Source organism: Malus sylvestris, chromosome 5 (genome assembly GCF_916048215.2).
Source record: "Malus sylvestris chromosome 5, drMalSylv7.2, whole genome shotgun sequence".
Lineage (NCBI taxonomy): Eukaryota > Viridiplantae > Streptophyta > Magnoliopsida > Rosales > Rosaceae > Malus > Malus sylvestris.
This window is the reverse complement of record NC_062264.1, coordinates 28,631,642-28,649,766: the sequence shown is the minus strand read 5'-3', so window position 1 is coordinate 28,649,766 and position 18,125 is coordinate 28,631,642. Positions and strand designations below refer to the sequence as shown.

General features: G+C 42.3%; 2 protein-coding genes and 1 long non-coding RNA gene across 3 annotated transcripts; 2 read left to right on the top strand and 1 right to left on the bottom strand.

Moving 5' to 3' along the window:
* Nucleotides 1-5,853: 5,853 nt before the first annotated feature.
* LOC126622709 (two-pore potassium channel 2-like) lies at nucleotides 5,854-7,577 on the bottom strand. The gene is made up of 3 exons (XM_050291447.1): nucleotides 7,415-7,577; nucleotides 6,250-6,885; nucleotides 5,854-6,154 (listed from the first exon to the last, which is right to left on the bottom strand). Exons 2-3 carry the CDS (start codon nucleotides 6,876-6,878, stop codon nucleotides 5,854-5,856), a joined length of 930 nt encoding a protein of 309 aa, XP_050147404.1. The 5' UTR covers nucleotides 6,879-6,885; nucleotides 7,415-7,577.
* Nucleotides 7,578-11,198: 3,621 nt separating this feature from the next.
* Nucleotides 11,199-16,803, top strand: LOC126623109 (uncharacterized). The gene is made up of 2 exons (XM_050291913.1): nucleotides 11,199-12,156; nucleotides 16,627-16,803. Exons 1-2 carry the CDS (start codon nucleotides 11,524-11,526, stop codon nucleotides 16,672-16,674), a joined length of 681 nt encoding a protein of 226 aa, XP_050147870.1. The 5' UTR covers nucleotides 11,199-11,523; the 3' UTR covers nucleotides 16,675-16,803.
* Nucleotides 13,305-14,585, top strand: LOC126623126 (uncharacterized). The gene is made up of 2 exons (XR_007623634.1): nucleotides 13,305-13,420; nucleotides 13,549-14,585. It is a non-coding gene; the product is annotated as an uncharacterized LOC126623126 (long non-coding RNA).
* Nucleotides 16,804-18,125: the final 1,322 nt, after the last annotated feature.

Here is an 18,125-nt window from a genome sequence, read left to right as displayed (position 1 = left end):
GAGTACTCGAGAGCAATGCCAGGTAAGTAAGTTCCAGGCAGTCAGTTCCTGGCTGGAAGCTTGATTCCAAGTGCTGACTGATTGCTCTCTTTCTCCTTGTCTTGCAGGTAAGAACAAGGTCAAAGGAAAAGACAGGGAAAAAGCATGATATGGGATACTCTTGCTTTTAACCCTGATGATATGAGATATTCTTGCTCTAGTATAACTTGTTTGCAGAGGTATTATCGGGGGGAAAGAAAGCTGAATATTTCGAAAGGCTTCGTTGAGAGTGCCCTCTCATATATGAGGAAGGGTTGAGCATTTTTGCAGGTCTGTCTGTCCGTTGGGGATGGAGGTTGACATATATAGGAGTCTCCTTAACAACAAGTAGTAATGTTATTCCTTTACCCTGTCAGAGCACTTTGAAAAAGTGGTCTGTGGTATGTGGAAAGCTGATGTTGCGTGTGAAGATTACAGACAACTTTATCCAAGGAGATCCGGCTCTTGTAGTTGGGAAAGTGTTGCCTCTTCGGTTTTCGAACAAGCAATCCTATCAGGGATCTGGCTCTCGAGATTCGGAGAACGATGTCTCTTCGATTTTTGAGAAAGCAATCATGCTGGGGGTCTGGCTCTCGAGATTCGGAGAGCGGTGTCTCTTCGATTTTTGAGAAAGTAATCATGTTGGTAGTCTGGCTCTCGAGATTCGGAGGGCGGTGCCTCTTCGATTTTGGAGCAAGCAATCTTGTTGGGAGTGTTTTCTCGAATGTGAGTAAAGGTTGGGCATGTTTGCTAGTCTACCTTGCCACGAAGCACAGAGGTTGACACACAGGGACTTTCCAATTATCCAGCAATGGTACTGTTCCTTTACCCTCTCTTCGATTTTTGAGAAAGTAGTCATGTTGGGAGTCTGGCTCTCGAGATTCGGAGGACGGTGCCTCTTCGATTTTGGAGCAAGCAATCTTGTTGGGAGTGTTTTCTCGAATGTGAGTAAAGGTTGGGCGTGTTTGCTAGTCTACCTTGCCACGAAGCACAGAGGTTGACACACAGAGACTTTCCAATTATCCAGCAGTGATACTGTTCCTTTACCCTTGTGGGTAATAATATGGGGTAGCTAGACCTTCAAAATTTATGTGTCTAAACTTTGTTAGTGCTGTTTCTTTGCTATTCTTTTACCCGTCTTGGTCAGAGCGATGTAGTGGAAGCTGCAAGCTTCACGTGCGCAACTTTGGCAGAGAACTTTGGCAAAGTTATCTGTGATACACATGAGCTACTATTGCGTGTGGGAAGTGGGTGATTGAACAGTAAGACTCATGTGCTTTCTACTTCACCAGAAGTCTTCGACAGAATGCCCATAATTTCCGCAAAGCTGAGTGTGCGTGTGACAGGTGCTGCCAAGGCTGGAAAAGTAGGTGCCTCTTCGATTTCTGAGATCGGCCCTCGTGGTCTCTGAGCAGCCCAACTTTTGAGAAAGCAAGCGCCTCTTCGATTTCTGAGATCGGCCTTCGTGGTCTTTGAGCAGCCCAACTTTTGAGAAAGCAGACGCCTCTTCGATTTCTGAGATCGACCCTCGTGGTCTCTGAGCAGCCCAGCTTTTGAGAAAGCAAACGCCTCTTCGATTTCTGAGCAGGCGCCTCTTCGATTTCTGAAGCTCCGTCGAGTGCAGATTTTTATAGGGGCTGGCATTAAGTTCCAAAGCACACTTGAATCTCCACCAGTAGAAGCTCCATTCTTACACTTCTAAGATCTTGATTTGTTCGACCTCTTCTCTCTTCAACACCTTTGAAAATGTCTGGCCCCTCCGACCGTCGTTTTGACTTGAACCTTGTTGAAGAGGCAGCCCCGCCTTCTCCAGACAACATATGGCGCCCATCCTTCGTCTCCCCTACTGGTCCTCTTACCGTTGGGGATTCCGTTATGAAGAATGATATGACCGCTGCGGTGGTGGCCAGGAACCTTCTCACTCCCAAAGATAACAGACTACTTTCCAAACGATCTGATGAGTTAGCTGTTAAGGATTCTCTGGCTCTCAGTGTTCAGTGTGCAGGTTCTGTGTCTAATATGGCCCAACGCCTATTTGCTCGAACCCGCCAAGTTGAATCATTGGCGGCTGAAGTGATGAGTCTCAAACAGGAGATTAGAGGGCTCAAGCATGAGAATAAACAGTTGCACCGTCTCGCACATGACTATGCTACAAACATGAAGAGGAAGCTGGACCAGATGAAGGAATCTGATGGTCAGGTTTTACTTGATCATCAGAGATTTGTGGGTTTGTTCCAAAGGCATTTATTGCCTTCGTCTTCTGGGGCTGTACCGCGTAATGAAGCTCCAAATGATCAACCTCTGATGCCTCCTCCTTCTAGGGTTCTGTCCAGTACTGAGGCTCCGAATGATCCCCCTCCGGTGCCTTCTCTTTCTGGGGCTCTACCGACTGCTGCGACTTCTCCTAAGCAACCTTTGTGAAGGCTCTCTCTTGTTTGTTTATTTTGACTCATGTATATGTACATATTTGTAGCTTATCGGGGATATCAATAAATAAGCTTTCCTTCATTTCAACGTATTGTGTTAAATACACCAAAGCCTTCTTCGCTAAGTTCTTTGAATTTTCTTTTGTTGGAGCTTTGTGAGTGGAGCATGTAGGTTGAGGTAGTGTTCCCTTAATTTCCTGAGTGAGGAAAACTTCTCGGTTGGAGACTTGGAAAATCCAAGTCACTGAGTGGGATCGGCTACATGAATCTTAGAACGCCATTGTGCTCGGTCCTGTGTCATGTCCTTCGTTAAATCCAAGTACTCTAAGTCTTTTCTTAGAGTCTCTTCCAAAGTTTTCCTAGGTCTTCCTCTACCCCTTCGGCCCTGAACCTCTGTCCCATAGTCGCATCTTCTAATCGGAGCGTCAGTAGGCCTTCTTTGCACATGTCCAAACCACCGTAACCGATTTTCTCTCATCTTTCCTTCAATTTCGGCTACTCCTACTTTACCCCGGATATCCTCATTCCTAATCTTATCCTTTCTCGTGTGCCCACACATCCAACGAAGCATCCTCATCTCCGCTACACCCATTTTGTGTACGTGTTGATGCTTCACCGCCCAACATTCTGTGCCATACAGCATCGCCGGCCTTATTGCCGTCCTATAAAATTTTCCCTTGAGCTTCAGTGGCATACGGCGGTCACACAACACGCCGGATGCACTCTTCCACTTCATCCATCCAGCTTGTATTCTATGGTTGAGATCTCCATCTAATTCTCCGTTCTTTTGCAAGATAGATCCTAGGTAACGAAAACGATCGCTCTTTGGTATTTCTTGATCACCGATCCTCACCCCTAACTCGTTTTGGCCTCCATTTGCACTGAACTTGCACTCCATATATTCTGTCTTTGATCGGCTTAGGCGAAGACCTTTAGATTCCAACACTTCTTTCCAAAGGTTAAGCTTTGCATTTACCCATTCCTGAGTTTCATCTATCAACACTATATCGTCTGCGAAAAGCATACACCAAGGAATATCATCTTGAATATGTCCTGTTAACTCATCCATTACCAACGCAAAAAGGTAAGGACTTAAGGATGAGCCTTGATGTAATCCTACAGTTATGGGAAAGCTTTCAGTTTGTCCTTCATGAGTTCTTACGGCAGTCTTTGCTCCTTCATACATATCCTTTATAGCTTGGATATATGCTACTCGTACTCCTTTCTTCTCTAAAATCCTCCAAAGAATGTCTCTTGGGACCCTATCGTACGCTTTCTCCAAATCTATAAAGACCATGTGTAAATCCTTTTTCCCATCTCTATATCTTTCCATCAATCTTCGTAAGAGATAGATTGCCTCCATGGTTGAGCGCCCTGGCATGAACCCGAATTGGTTGTCCGAAACCCGTGTCTCTTGCCTCAATCTATGCTCAATGACTCTCTCCCAGAGCTTCATTGTATGACTCATTAGCTTAATACCCCTATAGTTCATGCAATTTTGTACGTCGCCCTTATTCTTGTAGATAGGCACTAAAGTGCTCGTTCGCCACTCATTTGGCATCTTCTTCGTTTTCAAAATCCTATTGAAAAGGTCAGTGAGCCATGTTATACCTGTCTCTCCCAAAACTTTCCACACTTCGATTGGTATCTCGTCTGGGCCTATTGCTTTTCTTTGCTTCATCTTCTTCAAACCTACAACCACTTCTTCCTTCCGGATTCGACGATAAAAAGAGTAGTTTCTACACTCTTCTGAGTTACTCAACTCCCCTAAAGAAGCACTCCTTTCATGTCCTTCATTGAAAAGATTATGAAAATAACCTCTCCATCTGTCTTTAACCGCATTCTCTGTAGCAAGAACTTTTCCATCCTCATCCTTGATGCACCTCACTTGGTTTAGGTCCCTTGTCTTCTTTTCCCTTGCTCTAGCTAGTTTATAGATATCCAACTCTCCTTCTTTGGTATCTAGTCGTTTATACATATCGTCGTAAGCCGCTAACTTAGCTTCTCTCACAGCTTTCTTCGCCTCTTGCTTCGCTTTTCTATACCTTTCACCATTTTCATCAGTCCTATCCTTGTATAAGGCTTTACAACATTCCTTCTTAGCCTTCACCTTTGTTTGTACCTCCTCATTCCACCACCAAGATTCCTTTTGGTGTGGGGCAAAGCCCTTGGACTCTCCTAATACCTCTTTTGCTACTTTTCGGATACAACTAGCCATGGAATCCCACATTTGGCTAGCTTCCCCCTCTCTATCCCACACACACTGGGTGATTACTTTCTCTTTGAAAATGGCTTGTTTTTCTTCTTTTAGATTCCACCATCTAGTCCTTGGGCACTTCCAAGTCTTGTTCTTTTGTCTCACTCTTTTGATATGTACATCCATCACCAACAAGCGATGTTGATTAGCCACGCTCTCTCCTGGTATAACTTTGCAATCCTTACAAGTTATACGATCCCCTTTCCTCATTAGAAGAAAATCTATTTGTGTTTTTGACGACCCACTCTTGTAGGTGATCACATGTTCTTCTCTCTTCTTAAAGAAGGTGTTGGCTAAGAAGAGATCAAATGCCATTGCAAAATCCAAGATAGCTTCTCCATCCTCGTTTCTCTCCCCAAAACCATGGCCACCATGAAAACCTCCATAGTTGCCTGTCTCCCTGCCCACGTGTCCATTTAAATCTCCTCCTATAAATAACTTCTCCGTCTGAGCAATTCTTTGCACCAAGTCTCCAAGATCTTTCCAAAATTTCTCCTTCGACCTCGTATCCAACCCTACTTGAGGTGCGTACGCACTAATCACATTGATAAGTTCTTGTCCTATTACAATCTTGATTGCCATGATTCTATCTCCTACCCTCTTGACATCTACAACATCTTGTACCAAGGTCTTGTCCACGATGATGCCAACACCGTTTCTCGTTCTATGTGTGCCCGAATACCAAAGTTTAAACCCTGAGTTTTCTAGATCCTTTGCCTTACTACCAACCCACTTAGTTTCTTGTAGGATCAAAGTACTTCTTTTGTGTGTCCCGGGTAAAGTTGATAGGAGCATATGCTCCCAAACAACTTTGAGTGGAGTCGTTCGAAAAGAAGTTTCTATGGCCCCCTTGCTCATTTAACACTGCATCCGGGTGCCGATGGAGATACAGCGACCCTTGCTCACTTATCACTGTGCTCGGGCCGCACAGCGCGCCACTTACGGGCGACGCCCTAGCTTTAGCGCTATTTTGTTCTGGATTCATTTTCATAAGGATTCGACGTGATCATGGAGTGCCGGCTGTCGACTACCTGACGCCCTCCCCCTCCTCCTTTATCCGGGCTTGGGACCGGCCATGTAAGACATAGGCGGAGTTAACAAAATATAAATAAATAAATAAAAATATAAATTCAACCCCGAATGGAAAACGTATTATAGTAAATTTTTGTAAACTACCTGAAGCGGACGGATGATGTCGTCCATTAGCGGTATTTCATTCCTGAGGAGATCGAATAACTTCGTATGGTCTGCTCGGGTGTTATCACAGACTTCATGCCAAACTTGTAATTGTTCTATTGCATTCTTAATTTCATTAGCAACATTCTCTAATTTTATTTCAGAGTTTTCCACCAATAACATCACTCTTTGTCTTCTCTCTCTAGTAATTTCATAAGCTCTCTCCAATCCCAAGGTGGTTCTGGTATGATAGTACTGCTGCTCAATCGAGTTTGGGCTGCATAAATAATAAAATTCACTTATAAGACACAAAAATAGATAACATGAAATATATATATATATATATATTTACTTATAAAATTAATTAGTTACCCGATCCTCCAATGCCGCCACGAGCTATTCAAGAAGTTGATATAGCGTGACACAAGCAGCGATGCGATAAACACATAAAATGAGGCGAAGATTTGAGCTTTGGGGGACGTGAAAGAAAAATCACCGTAGCCGACGGTCATTACAGTGATTATATTGAAGTACCACACATCTAAATAGTGGAACTTCTTTCCCTCCAATACAGATATTAATGAAATACCTGAGCCTATCAGCAATAAAAGCAACAAAATAGTTGCAGAAACTATCTGAATATAGCGAGGCCTATGGTTAAGCCCTGTCCGCTGAGTTGCTTGAGATAGAAGCCAACCAATGGCTGCATTGATGGCAGACGTAGCCCCAGGTGCAAAAAAAATCGCAAGTATTGATGTCAACAACATCGAAATACCCGTGTTCGGGAAGTAATCACCATAACCCACCGTTGTTATGGTAATGACACTGAAATATAAAGATTCAATAACGCCGTCGGATCCCTTTGCGATACTCTCCTCGTCACGCATGTAATAGGCACATATGCCAATAACGAATGCAAGAATCACTGCGACACATTGCAGCCAAAACCACCACCATGGTCGGGCTGCGGCATTGGCGGCTGGATTACCTTGGTTATCCATCAAAAGCCTAGCAAGTCATTTAACAACAAACATTCATTATATCTTGATCGATACATAACGCCGTAAATGCCGAGGACCCAAAACGCAGAAAACAAGTTAAGACAAAGAGCAACCCATAAATCATTGAGTCCAAACGTAAATAATCAAACTCGAAAAATAGAAAAAAGCATCCAAACTTTGGTTTCATAATATAATATCATTAAGGTAAGTATACAAGTGTGAGTAAACCATTACAAAATTTTGTTCGTCTTGAAGTAGTTGATATTTTTGTATGAAGCTTGAAGAGAAGTCAACAGTGTAAGAGAGAGAATTTAGAGAGAGACAGATGTCACAATGAACAAGTAATGTAGTTGATTAACCACCAAAGACAACAAGAATTCAGCAAAAATTCAAGAAATCCCCAAATTCTAGGGTTTGCAAAATCTCAGACGCAGCAACAAGAATACAATTCACAGAAAGAAGAATCACAGTACACTAGCCTTACAGTACGAACGATGTGAAAACAGTAACCGAAATCAAAGATACAGTAAGGTCACCTGAAATTCTTCAACACAGAAATCGAAAACGCGATTGAAAGGAATCACCGACACGGTTCGACAATGGAGACACCACTGCAACGAACACCAAACTACACAGCAACAACGGCGGTGACAGTGAGCGGAAGCAAAGGAGCGTCACCGGAGGCAGAGGCCGTTCCCGGAATAATTTTTGTATAGAGCGTGTAAGAGAGAGAATTTAGAGAGAAGAAGTTTGCTATGCTACTGTAAGCTTCCTATAAAAGCAGACTCACCCTTCAAAACAAATATAAAAAATAATAGGATCATAATATTTGTTTACTGAATTTGCTACTAAACAACGTGATACATGTAGTATCTTTTCTGTTAATGATCAATGAGGTTCATAGCGGGTCAAAATTTGAATAAACAAAGCATATTTGGGATTACTTGAAATTTCAAACATATTTTATGACAACCAAAATCTCTTCTAGTCCTGTTTGGCAGAAAAATTTAGAAAGTTTTAACAAAAAGCTTACGGTACTGTTCACTTTAATGAAAAATCACATTTTTACACTAAAAAATCAAATCTGATACTATTCACTTTACCATTTATTTTCTCCTTATCGTTAAAACTCAAAGTTTTCAAGTACTTTTCATTAGTTTTCCTAAAAATTTAAGATTGCTTCTAGGTTATGTCAGAAGCTCTATCTAAATAAGAGTTTGCCACATGGAAGCACTTCCAAGTATTTTTTAATGCAGCATTTGAAATTTTAATATAAAATTCAAAGTGTTTGTAACAAATTTTTTTTTATTATTAAGAACGCTTATAAACTAAAGTGTTTTCTACAAAAACGGTAGCCAACGAGCATTCGAAACATAGAAAATACTTGTTTTCTTCCAACCCAATAGTTGCAGAGGGTCCAAACCTTGCTCAATCAACATCTTCATCAGATTACATTTGACCCAACAATTTTCGGCATCTTATTTGATTTTCCCGCCTACCGAACAGTCAGTAAGAAGTAAAATGTTAACATTACCGGCACCGATGGCGCCAGAGCAACGGAAGACTTGTCAATTACGGCGACCAACAGGTCCGATCCGATTAGGAAATGCCGGACAATGGTCAACCCGATTGTTATGTGAATGTATTTGTATTGCATAACTGAAGCTGCACAGAGGTATGAATTTACACAAGAATTGTGATGCATTTCTAGGTAAACTGAAGCTAATTCTAAGCTATTACAATGCTCTCCTACAATCACTCGAAGATGGATTGTTGTATCCTACAATCACTCCAAATCATATCAAATAGTTGACTATTTTATTTCCTTTAACACTCCCCCTCAAGTTAGAGTGTGGATGTCAATGACACCCAACTTGCTAAGATACGAGTTGAAGGCAGGTGCTCTTAGCGGCTTCGTAAATATGTCAACTATCTGATTCCTTGTTTGCACGAGTGAGAAATGCGTTCTCAATTTTTTATGGATAAAACTTGCGTTCTCCTATTTAGAGTGAGAAATGCACATATCTCATTCTTTACAACAAGTCTCGATTCGGGATGTCCACCTGCCTTTTAATTTTTATACAACGAGATTGGAGAGAAAAATTTGACCCTAGCTGTTACTCTCATACATAAGGCATATGATGGGGCGTCAATCCATACTATTAGGGAAAATACTAGGCATATCATGTTTTTAGACCATATTTGTAGGCCACGTAATGTGGTGGTTGATGATTGAATTTTTTTAAATGTTGAGTAATGTACGTGTTTATTTCCTAGCAGTGACACAATACATAATTTACAAGTATGGTCTAAAAAAATTAATGTAAACTAATTTGAACCACATTATTACAAGCTCATTGTGAAGCTTAGCCTACTTACCCACCCCTTAATAGATAATATCGTTTTTTTTAAAAAAAAAATAAATTAAAAATTAAAAATCTGGTTAGCAATACTCTTATTATTGCTTCAAGACTGTCAAATCCTAATTTGATTACACCCCCTAACTTAAAAGCTCTAATGGGCGTTTTATCCGCACATGTCTACCTTTAATTAGTTAACTGACACTCGTTTATTGCCACATCCCTTCAGCGATCTTCTAGAGGGATCTTCATCTCATCTGCCTCTATTTCTCCGCATTCATCGTTAAAATCCTGAAACCTTCTCATCCACCCTGTCAACGTCTGCTTCTTTTTCTCTTTCCGGACCGAATGTGGCTCAATTCCTTAAGCTAACATGGCTTCGTCAAATTACGCCGTTCTTGATTGGTCACGACCTATGTATACATACCTTTGTTGTTGTTGGCTTATGAACAAAAAGTCCACCAAGAAATTAAAAAATATTATGGATACCTTTGTTTTTTTTTTAATGAGAGAAAAGACAAAACAACGGTACAACTCGTCCGACCCTCTTCTCTACCCTTCTGCTGCCTTAATTATGCTGTGCTGTTGCTGCCTCCCCATGATAGCAGGAGGAAAACAGAAAACGCTTTCTAGCTGCTCTTCCTCCCAAACAAAAATTATGAAGAAATAAGCAAGTTTTTGCAGCTTAATTTAATCGCGTGAAGGTAAAAGACTTTTACTTGGCTTTGGTAAATACATACATGGCTTTGGTAAACACATTCATCCAGCTTAAACTCTCTCTTTGTAAATTCATATTTTTACTTGGCTTTGATAAATACATACATGGCTTTGATAAATAAATTCACATTTGAAGAAAAGAAAGCAAAATGGTGATGTGTCACGTTTTAAATGCAAATATGTTAATGTGTACAAAGTTAAAAGACTTTGATCACAAATTCAAAATCAATAACGCTTTAGTAAAACAATATTATTGGCTATGGAATTAAATAAATCAGGCTTAACTAGGGTTAAAATGGATTACACATGGCAAGCATTGGAAGGGGTGGTGAGCATACCTTATAGTTAGTGTGGGTGAGCAAAAATGCTCCCTTTACAAAATTCGAAACCAGCTCCTATGCCCAATCCGTGAGAAATCTGGGTCAAATCATGGGTTGCCGACCCATCACGATTATAGTTTTCGATTTTGGCGACCGTTGAAAGATGAGACCGGTCCTATTTTCTTCCTCTCTTTGAGCCCAGTTGAACCCTTACCTCAATTAAGCCTTTTGACCACAGTAAATGACAAATTGGGCTAGATAAGCTCTCGGCTCACCCTAAACCTTAAGGGCCGCGATCTTTGTTTTCTGCAAGGAACTCAGTGGCGAATCACTTGGGATTGGTAGCCCTTCGTTGAAGGAGTAAAACCTGACAAAAATCATGGTCATCGGACGTCTAACGGCAGAGCGACGGTGATCGAGGTTTTTCGGCCATCTTGCCCTTTTCCAACTGATTTGCACCACTTTCCGTCCACAATTGAACTCCGACGAAGGTATGAGAAATGCTCTACGTCTCACGATCTTCCATTTGATATATTTTGAGCTATTTTTTATGTTGGTTGGAAAATCCGGCGGGTCATGGCTGTTGATCGTCGCTTAAGGCAACACGTGGGCTTGAAGACCCACTTTGTTACTTGACTAATTTCGATGCACTGAATCCATTTTTGCCATCCGTTTGATGAAATTCCGTCGTGTGAACCTACTTTTGTTAAGGTCCGCCACTTGACCATTGTAGTAAGCGACGATCTAAACGTTGGATCATCACCAAGTTATATTATGTTATTGTACGTATTATTTGAGGACCTTAGGAACTTATAGATCAGAAATCCGATTTACGGATCTTCCGGATTAAAGGAAATCTTATATTGCTGAACTTTGAAGTAAACAAAGATCCGACCATTGCATCATTATGAAATTACAATATATCTCTTACGAAGATTGATGGAAAGATATAGAGATGGGAAAAAGGATTTACACATGGTCTTTATAGATTTGGAAAAAGCGTATGATAGGGTCCCAAGAGACATTCTTTGGAGGATTTTAGAGAAGAAAGGAGTACGAGTAGCATATATCCAAGCTATACAGGATATGTATGAAGGAGCAAAGACTGCCGTAAGAACTCATGAAGGACAAACCGAAAGCTTCCCCATAACTGTAGGATTACATCAAGGCTCATCCTTAAGTCCTTACCTTTTTGCGTTGGTAATGGATGAGTTAACATGACATATTCAAGATGATATTCCTTGGTGTATGCTTTTCGCAGATGATATAGTGTTGATAGATGAAACTCAGGAAGGGGTAAATGCAAAGCTTAACCTTTGGAGAGAAGTGTTGGAATCTAAAGGTCTTCGCCTAAGCCGATCAAAGACAGAATATATGGAGTGCAAGTTCAGTGCAAATGGAGGCCAAAACGAGTTAGGGGTGAGGATCGGAGATCAAGAAATACCAAAGAGCGACCGTTTTCGTTACCTAGGATCTATCTTGCAAAAGAACGGAGAATTAGATGGAGATCTCAACCATAGAATACAAACTGGATGGATGAAGTGGAAGAGTGCATCCGGCGTGTTGTGTGACTGCTGTATGCCACTGAAGCTCAAGGGAAAATTTTATAGGACGGCAATAAGGCCGGCGATGCTGTATGGCACAGAATGTTGGGCGGTGAAGCATCAACACGTACACAAAATGGGTGTAGCGGAGATGAGGATGCTTCGTTGGATGTGTGGGCACACGAGAAAGGATAAAATTAGGAATGAGGATATCCGAGGTAAAGTAGGAGTAGCCGAAATTGAAGGAAAGATGAGAGAAAATCGGTTACGGTGGTTTGGACATGTGCAAAGAAGGCCTACTGACGCTCCGATTAGAAGATGCGACTATGGGACAGAGGTTCAGGGCCGAAAGGGTAGAGGAAGACCTAGGAAAACTTTGGAAGAGACCCTAAGAAAAGACTTAGAGTACTTGGATCTAACGGAGGACATGACACAGGACAGAACACAATGGCGTTCTAAGATTCATATAGCCGATCCCACTCAGTGACTTGGATTTTCCAAGTCTCCAACCGAGAAGTTTTCCTCACTCGGGAAATTAAGGGAACACTACCTCAACCTACATGCTCCACTCACAAAGCTTCAACATACAAGCTTCAACAAAAGAAAATTCAAAGAACTTAGCGAAGAAGGCTTTGGTGTATTTAACACAATACGTTGAAATGAAGGAAAGCTTATTTATTGATATCCCCGATAAGTTACAAATATGTACATATACTTGAGTCAAAATAAACAAACAAGAGGGAGCCTTCATAAAGGTTGCTTAGGAGAAGTCTCAGCAGTCGGTAGAGCCCCAGAAAGAGAAGGCACCGGAGGGGGATCATTCGGAGCCTCAGTACTGGACAGAACCCTAGAAGGAGGAGGCATCAGAGGTTGATCATTTGGAGCTTCATTACGCGGTACAGCCCCAGAAGATGAAGGCAATAAATGCCTTTGGAACAAACCCACAAATCTCCGATGATCAAGTAAAACCTGACCATCAGATTCCTTCATCTGGTCAAGCTTCCTCTTCATGTTTGTAGCATAGTCATGTGCGAGCCGGTGCAACTGTTTATTCTCATGCTTGAGCCCTCTAATCTCCTGTTTAAGACTCATCACTTCAGCCGCCAATGATTCAACTTGGCGGGTTCGAGCAAATAGGCGTTGGGCCATATTAGACACAGAACCTGCACACTGAACACTAAGAGCCAGAGAATCCTTAACAGCCAACTCATCAGACCGTTTGGAAAGTAGTCTGTTATCTTTGGGAGTGAGAAGGTTCCTGGCCACTACCGCAGCGGTCATATCATTCTTCATCACGGAATCCCCAACGGTAAGAGGACCAGTAGGGGAGACGAAGGATGGGCGCCATATGTTGTCTGGAGAAGGCGGGGCTGCCTCTTCAACAAGGTTCAAGTCAAAACGACGGTCGGAGGGGCCAGACATTTTCAAAGGTGTTGAAGAGAGAAGAGGTTGGACAAATCAAGATCTTAGAAGTGCAATAATGGAGCTTCTACTGGTGGATATTCAAGTGTGCTTTGGAACTTAATGTCAGCCCCTATAAAAATCTGCACTCGATGAAGCTTCAGAAATCGAAGAGGCGCCTGCTCAGAAATCGAAGAGGCGTTTGCTTTCTCAAAAGCTGGGCTGCTCAGAAACCACGAGGGTCGATCTCAGAAATCGAAGAGGCATGTGCTTTCTCAAAAGCTGGGCTGCTCAAAGACCACGAAGGCCGATCTCAGAAATCGAAGAGGCTTGCTTTCTCAAAAGCTGGGTTGCTCAGAGACCACGAGGGCCGATCTCAGAAATCGAAGAGGCACCTACTTTTCCAGCCCTGTCAGCACCTGTCACACGCACACTCAGCTTTGCGGAAATTATGGGCATTCTGTCGAAGATTTCTGGCGAAGTAGAAAGCACATGAATCGTACTGTTCAATCACCCACTTCCCACACGCAACAGGAGCTCATGGGTACCACATATAACTTTGCCAAAGTTCTCTGACAAAGTTGAGACACGTGAAGCTTGCAGCTCCCACTACATCGCTCTGACCAAGAAGGGTAAAAGATTAGCAAAGAAACAACACTAACAAAGTTTAGACACATAAATTTTGAAGGTCTAGCTACCATATTATTACCCACAAGGGTAAAGGAACAGTACCACTGCTGGATAATTGGAAAGTCCCGGTGTGTCAACCTCTGTGCTTCGTGGCAAGGTAGACTAGCAAACATGCCCAACCTTTACTCACATTCGAGAAAACACTCCCAACAAGATTGCTTGCTCCAAAATCGAAGAGGCACCGCCCTCCGAATCTCGAGAGCCAGACTCCCAACATGATTACTTTCTCAAAAATCGAAGAGAGGGTAAAGGAACAGTACCACGGCTGGATAATTGGAAAGTCCCTGTGTGTCAACCTCTGTGCTTCGTGGCAAGGTAGACTAGCAAACATGCCCAACCTTTACTCACATTCGAGAAAACACTCCCAACAAGATTGCTTGCTCCAAAATCGAAGAGGCACCGCCCTCCGAATCTCGAGAGCCAGACTCCTAACATGATTACTTTCTTAAAAATCGAAGAGAGGGTAAAGGAACAGTACCACTGCTGGATAATTGGAAAGTCCCTGTGTGTCAACCTCTGTGCTTCGTGGCAAGGTAGACTAGCAAACATGCCCAACCTTTACTCACATTCGAGAAAACACTCCCAATAAGATTGCTTGCTCCAAAATCGAAGAGGCACCGCCCTCCGAATCTCGAGAGCCAGACTCCCAACATGATTACTTTCTCAAAAATCGAAGACACCGCTCTCCGAATCTCGAGAGCCAGACCCCCAGTAGGATTGCTTTCTCAAAAATTGAAGAGGCATCGTTCCCCGAATCTCGAGAGCCAGATCCCCGACAGGATTGCTTGTTCGAAAACCGAAAAGGCACCACTTTCCCAACTTCAAGAGCTGGATCTCCTTGGATAAAGCTTGTCTGTAATCTTCACACGCAACATCAGCTTTCCAAATACCACAGACCACTTTTTCAAAGTGCTCTGACAGAGTTAAAACTTGTGAAGCTGGCAGCTCCCACTACCGTGCTATGACCAAGCAGGGTAAAGGAATAGCATTATTACTTGATGTTAGGGAGACTCCTATATATGTCGACCTCCATCCCCAACGGACAGGCAGACCTGCAAGAATGCTCAACCCTTCATCTTATCTGAGAGGGCACTCCCAACGAAGCCTTTCGAAATATTCAGCTTTCTTTCCCCCCGATAATACCTCTGTAAACAAGCTATACTAGAGCAAGAATATCTCATATCATCAGGGTTAAAAGCAAGAGTATCCCATATCATGCTTTTTCCCTGTCTTTTCCTTTGGCCTTGTTCTTACCTGCAAGACAAGGAGAAAAAGAGCAATCAGTCAGCACTTGGAATCAAGCTTCCAGCTAGGAATTGACTGCCTGGAACCCCTTACCTGATTACTTACCTGGCATTGCTCTCGAGTACTCATCTTCAACATCTTATGCTTCCAGGGAAGATCCCGCATCTGCCTGAGGAACAGATAGGGCAAATGAGAAGGATACAAGGAAGCATGTGGAGACAAGCGTAACATCACACGTGCCGATACATCCATTACTCTGTCAAAAGCAAAAGTATCCCATATCAGCAGGGTCGAACGTACTCTAGATTTGATGGATTTGTTTTGACCCTCAAATTCTTCAGTCGGCCTTATCTCTGGAGGAAACCAGAAAACCCTCCAGCCCAGTTCAAGAATAAGCCTGTGGAAAGTTACTTCTTCAAAAGCAAAAGTATCCCATATCATCTCTTCTCATTTTTCTTCTCTTTATCCTTCATGCTGCCTGCAAGATAGGGAGAATGTGAACAATCAGCCGGAGCTCTGATTGCTTACCTTGTCTGTCACCTCTTTCAGCAGATCCCCTAGCTCGGCAACTTGGGGGACTCCTACTACATGGTTTGTATCGCGCTTGAACAAGCCTGAAACTACAAGTAAGCTTCAAGTGACATTGATACATTACCTTGTGCATCTCCACCAGTTACAGATACCACCCCTGGATGGAGGAAGAGTACTTCCAGAGAAGATGCCACATCTACCTATGAGACAGATAAGGAAAGTCAAGACGATACCACACTCTAGTACTTAGAAGTTTCGTGGTTACGAGATCATTCTCCCACAATATCTCCTAATGTCATTTGTACTAAATCATTCACTTGTACTAACTAAAAGAGAGCTTGAACTTATGTACTTGTGTAAACCCTTCACAATTAATGAGAACTTCTCTATTCCGTGGACGTAGCCAATCTGGGTGAACCACGTACATCTTGTGTTTGCTTTCCTATCTCTATCCATTTATATACTTATCCACACTAATGACCGGAGCAATCTAGCGAAGATCACAAAAAGTGACCGTTTTCGCTACCTAGGATCTATCTTGCAAGAGAACGGAGAATTAGATGGAGATCTCAACCATAGAATACAAGCTGGATGGATGAAGTGTAAGAGTGCATCCGGCGTGTTGTGTGACCGTCGTAGGCCACTAAAGCTCAAGGAAAATTTTTATAGGACGGTAATAAGGCCAGCGATGTTGTATGACACAGAATGTTGGGCGGTGAAGCATTAACACGTACACAAAATGGGTGTAGCGGAGATGAGGATGCTTCGTGGGATGTATGGGCACACGAGAAAGGATAAGATTGGGAATGAGGATATCCGAGGTAAAGTAGGAGTAGCCAAAATTGAAGGAAATATGAGAGAAAATCGGTTCCGGTGGTTTGGACATGTGCAAAGAAGGCCTACTGACGCTCCGGTTCGAAAATGTGACTACGGGACAGAGGTTCAGGGCCGAAGGGGTAGAGGAAGACCTAGGAAAACTTTGGAATAGACCCTAAGAAAAGACTTGAGTACTTGGATCTAACAGAGGACATGACACAAAATCGAGCGCAATGGTGTTCTAGGATTCATATAGCCGACCCCACTTAGTGGGAAAAGGCTTTGTTGTTGTTGTTGTTGTTGTTGCGTAATAATTGAGTACCTTAGAAACTTACGGATTGGAAATCTGACAAAATGGATATTCTCGGATTTGGATTTCTAAGTTTGTAGAACCGATCATTGATCGACACTTAAATTTGTAATTGGCAGATATCCAACTGTCAGATCGTCACAAAATTTTAATATGTACTCCTAGAACCATATTAAGACTCTTAGGAAGTTATGGATTGGAAATTCGGTGGATGAATCTTCCGGATTGGATTACTAGGATTGTTGATCGTTATGTTGACCATGTTGACCGATGGTTGACTTTTGGTCAACATGTTCATAATCGATCGTTGTTCTTTTTCAGTACATCGATATTTTCACACTAAGGGGATGGGGAGTTCAGTAAAAGCCACACAATGGGCAACTTAATTTGGTATTGAATTCGCCATCCATGTGATTCAAACCTAAGACCTCTCACTTCCAAGTGAAGAGAAATACCACCAGATCGTACTATTGAAAGGCTAAAGACTAGGTAGAGCATAGTGGGCCTACCTTGGTCAGCGAGCTATACCAATTGATGGTCTCGGGTTGCGTGCACGTTTTAAGGGTGACTCTGCCTAGAGGAATCACCGTTTACCTAGTTACATTATTTACGTAGGTGGTTTCACATGGTTAATCCGCATTGGGAAACCACACTATTGGAGGCATGTCAATGGTCTCGCTTGGTTAATTCGCTTTGGGGGACCACGTGTACGCTAGGGGTGGCTTCACCTGGTTAATCCGCATTGGGGAACCACACGCATTCTAGGGGTGACTCCGCCTAGTTAATCCGTATTGAGGGGTCACTGACTTCTTGGTCACATTATTATCCATAGGTAGTCATGCCCGGTTAATCTACATTGGGGGACCACGCTAACGGATGGATGGTTATGGTTTTGCCTAATTAATCCGCATTGGAGAACCATACACATTCTTTAGCGGAGTTCCGTTGAGTTGTCTAGAATCCCTCTTTACATTCGATTCCATTGAGTTGTTCTGGTACTAGATCTCTAAAAATCATTATGGTTCCTTTGTATCGCTCTAGCTCTAATTTTCGGCATGTTTATAAATGAAAGAATTGACAATCTTTGTGAATCAATTTAGAAAGGACAATGGACGTCTGGGTGCTTACTTTGAGATTTTCAGTTAGTTTATTTATAAGTTGATTGGTTGGTTGATTAATAAGGTTAAAGATAATCACAAAGAAAAGTGAGATGGTCTGAAGCTTAGAAGAAAAAAGAAAGGTAAATTGGAGCAATTGGAAATGGCTCTTGGAGGGTTGGTCTTTGAATAAAAAATTGTTAGGCATATGAAATT

What these genes read in the sequence shown, in the direction of transcription:
- LOC126622709 (XM_050291447.1), bottom strand. Translation starts at nt 6,878, where the DNA reads ATGGATAACCAAGGTAATCCAGCCGCCAATGCCGCAGCCCGACCATGG. An exon ending in TGGCGGCATTGGAGGATCGG is followed by an intron (nt 6,155 to 6,249) that starts GTAACTAATTAA and finishes TTATTTATGCAG; the next exon opens with CCCAAACTCGATTGAGCAGC.
- LOC126623109 (XM_050291913.1), top strand. Translation starts at nt 11,524, where the DNA reads ATGCTTTTCGCAGATGATATAGTGTTGATAGATGAAACTCAGGAAGGG. An exon ending in GATGCGACTATGGGACAGAG is followed by an intron (nt 12,157 to 16,626) that starts GTTCAGGGCCGA and finishes TACGGGACAGAG; the next exon opens with GTTCAGGGCCGAAGGGGTAG.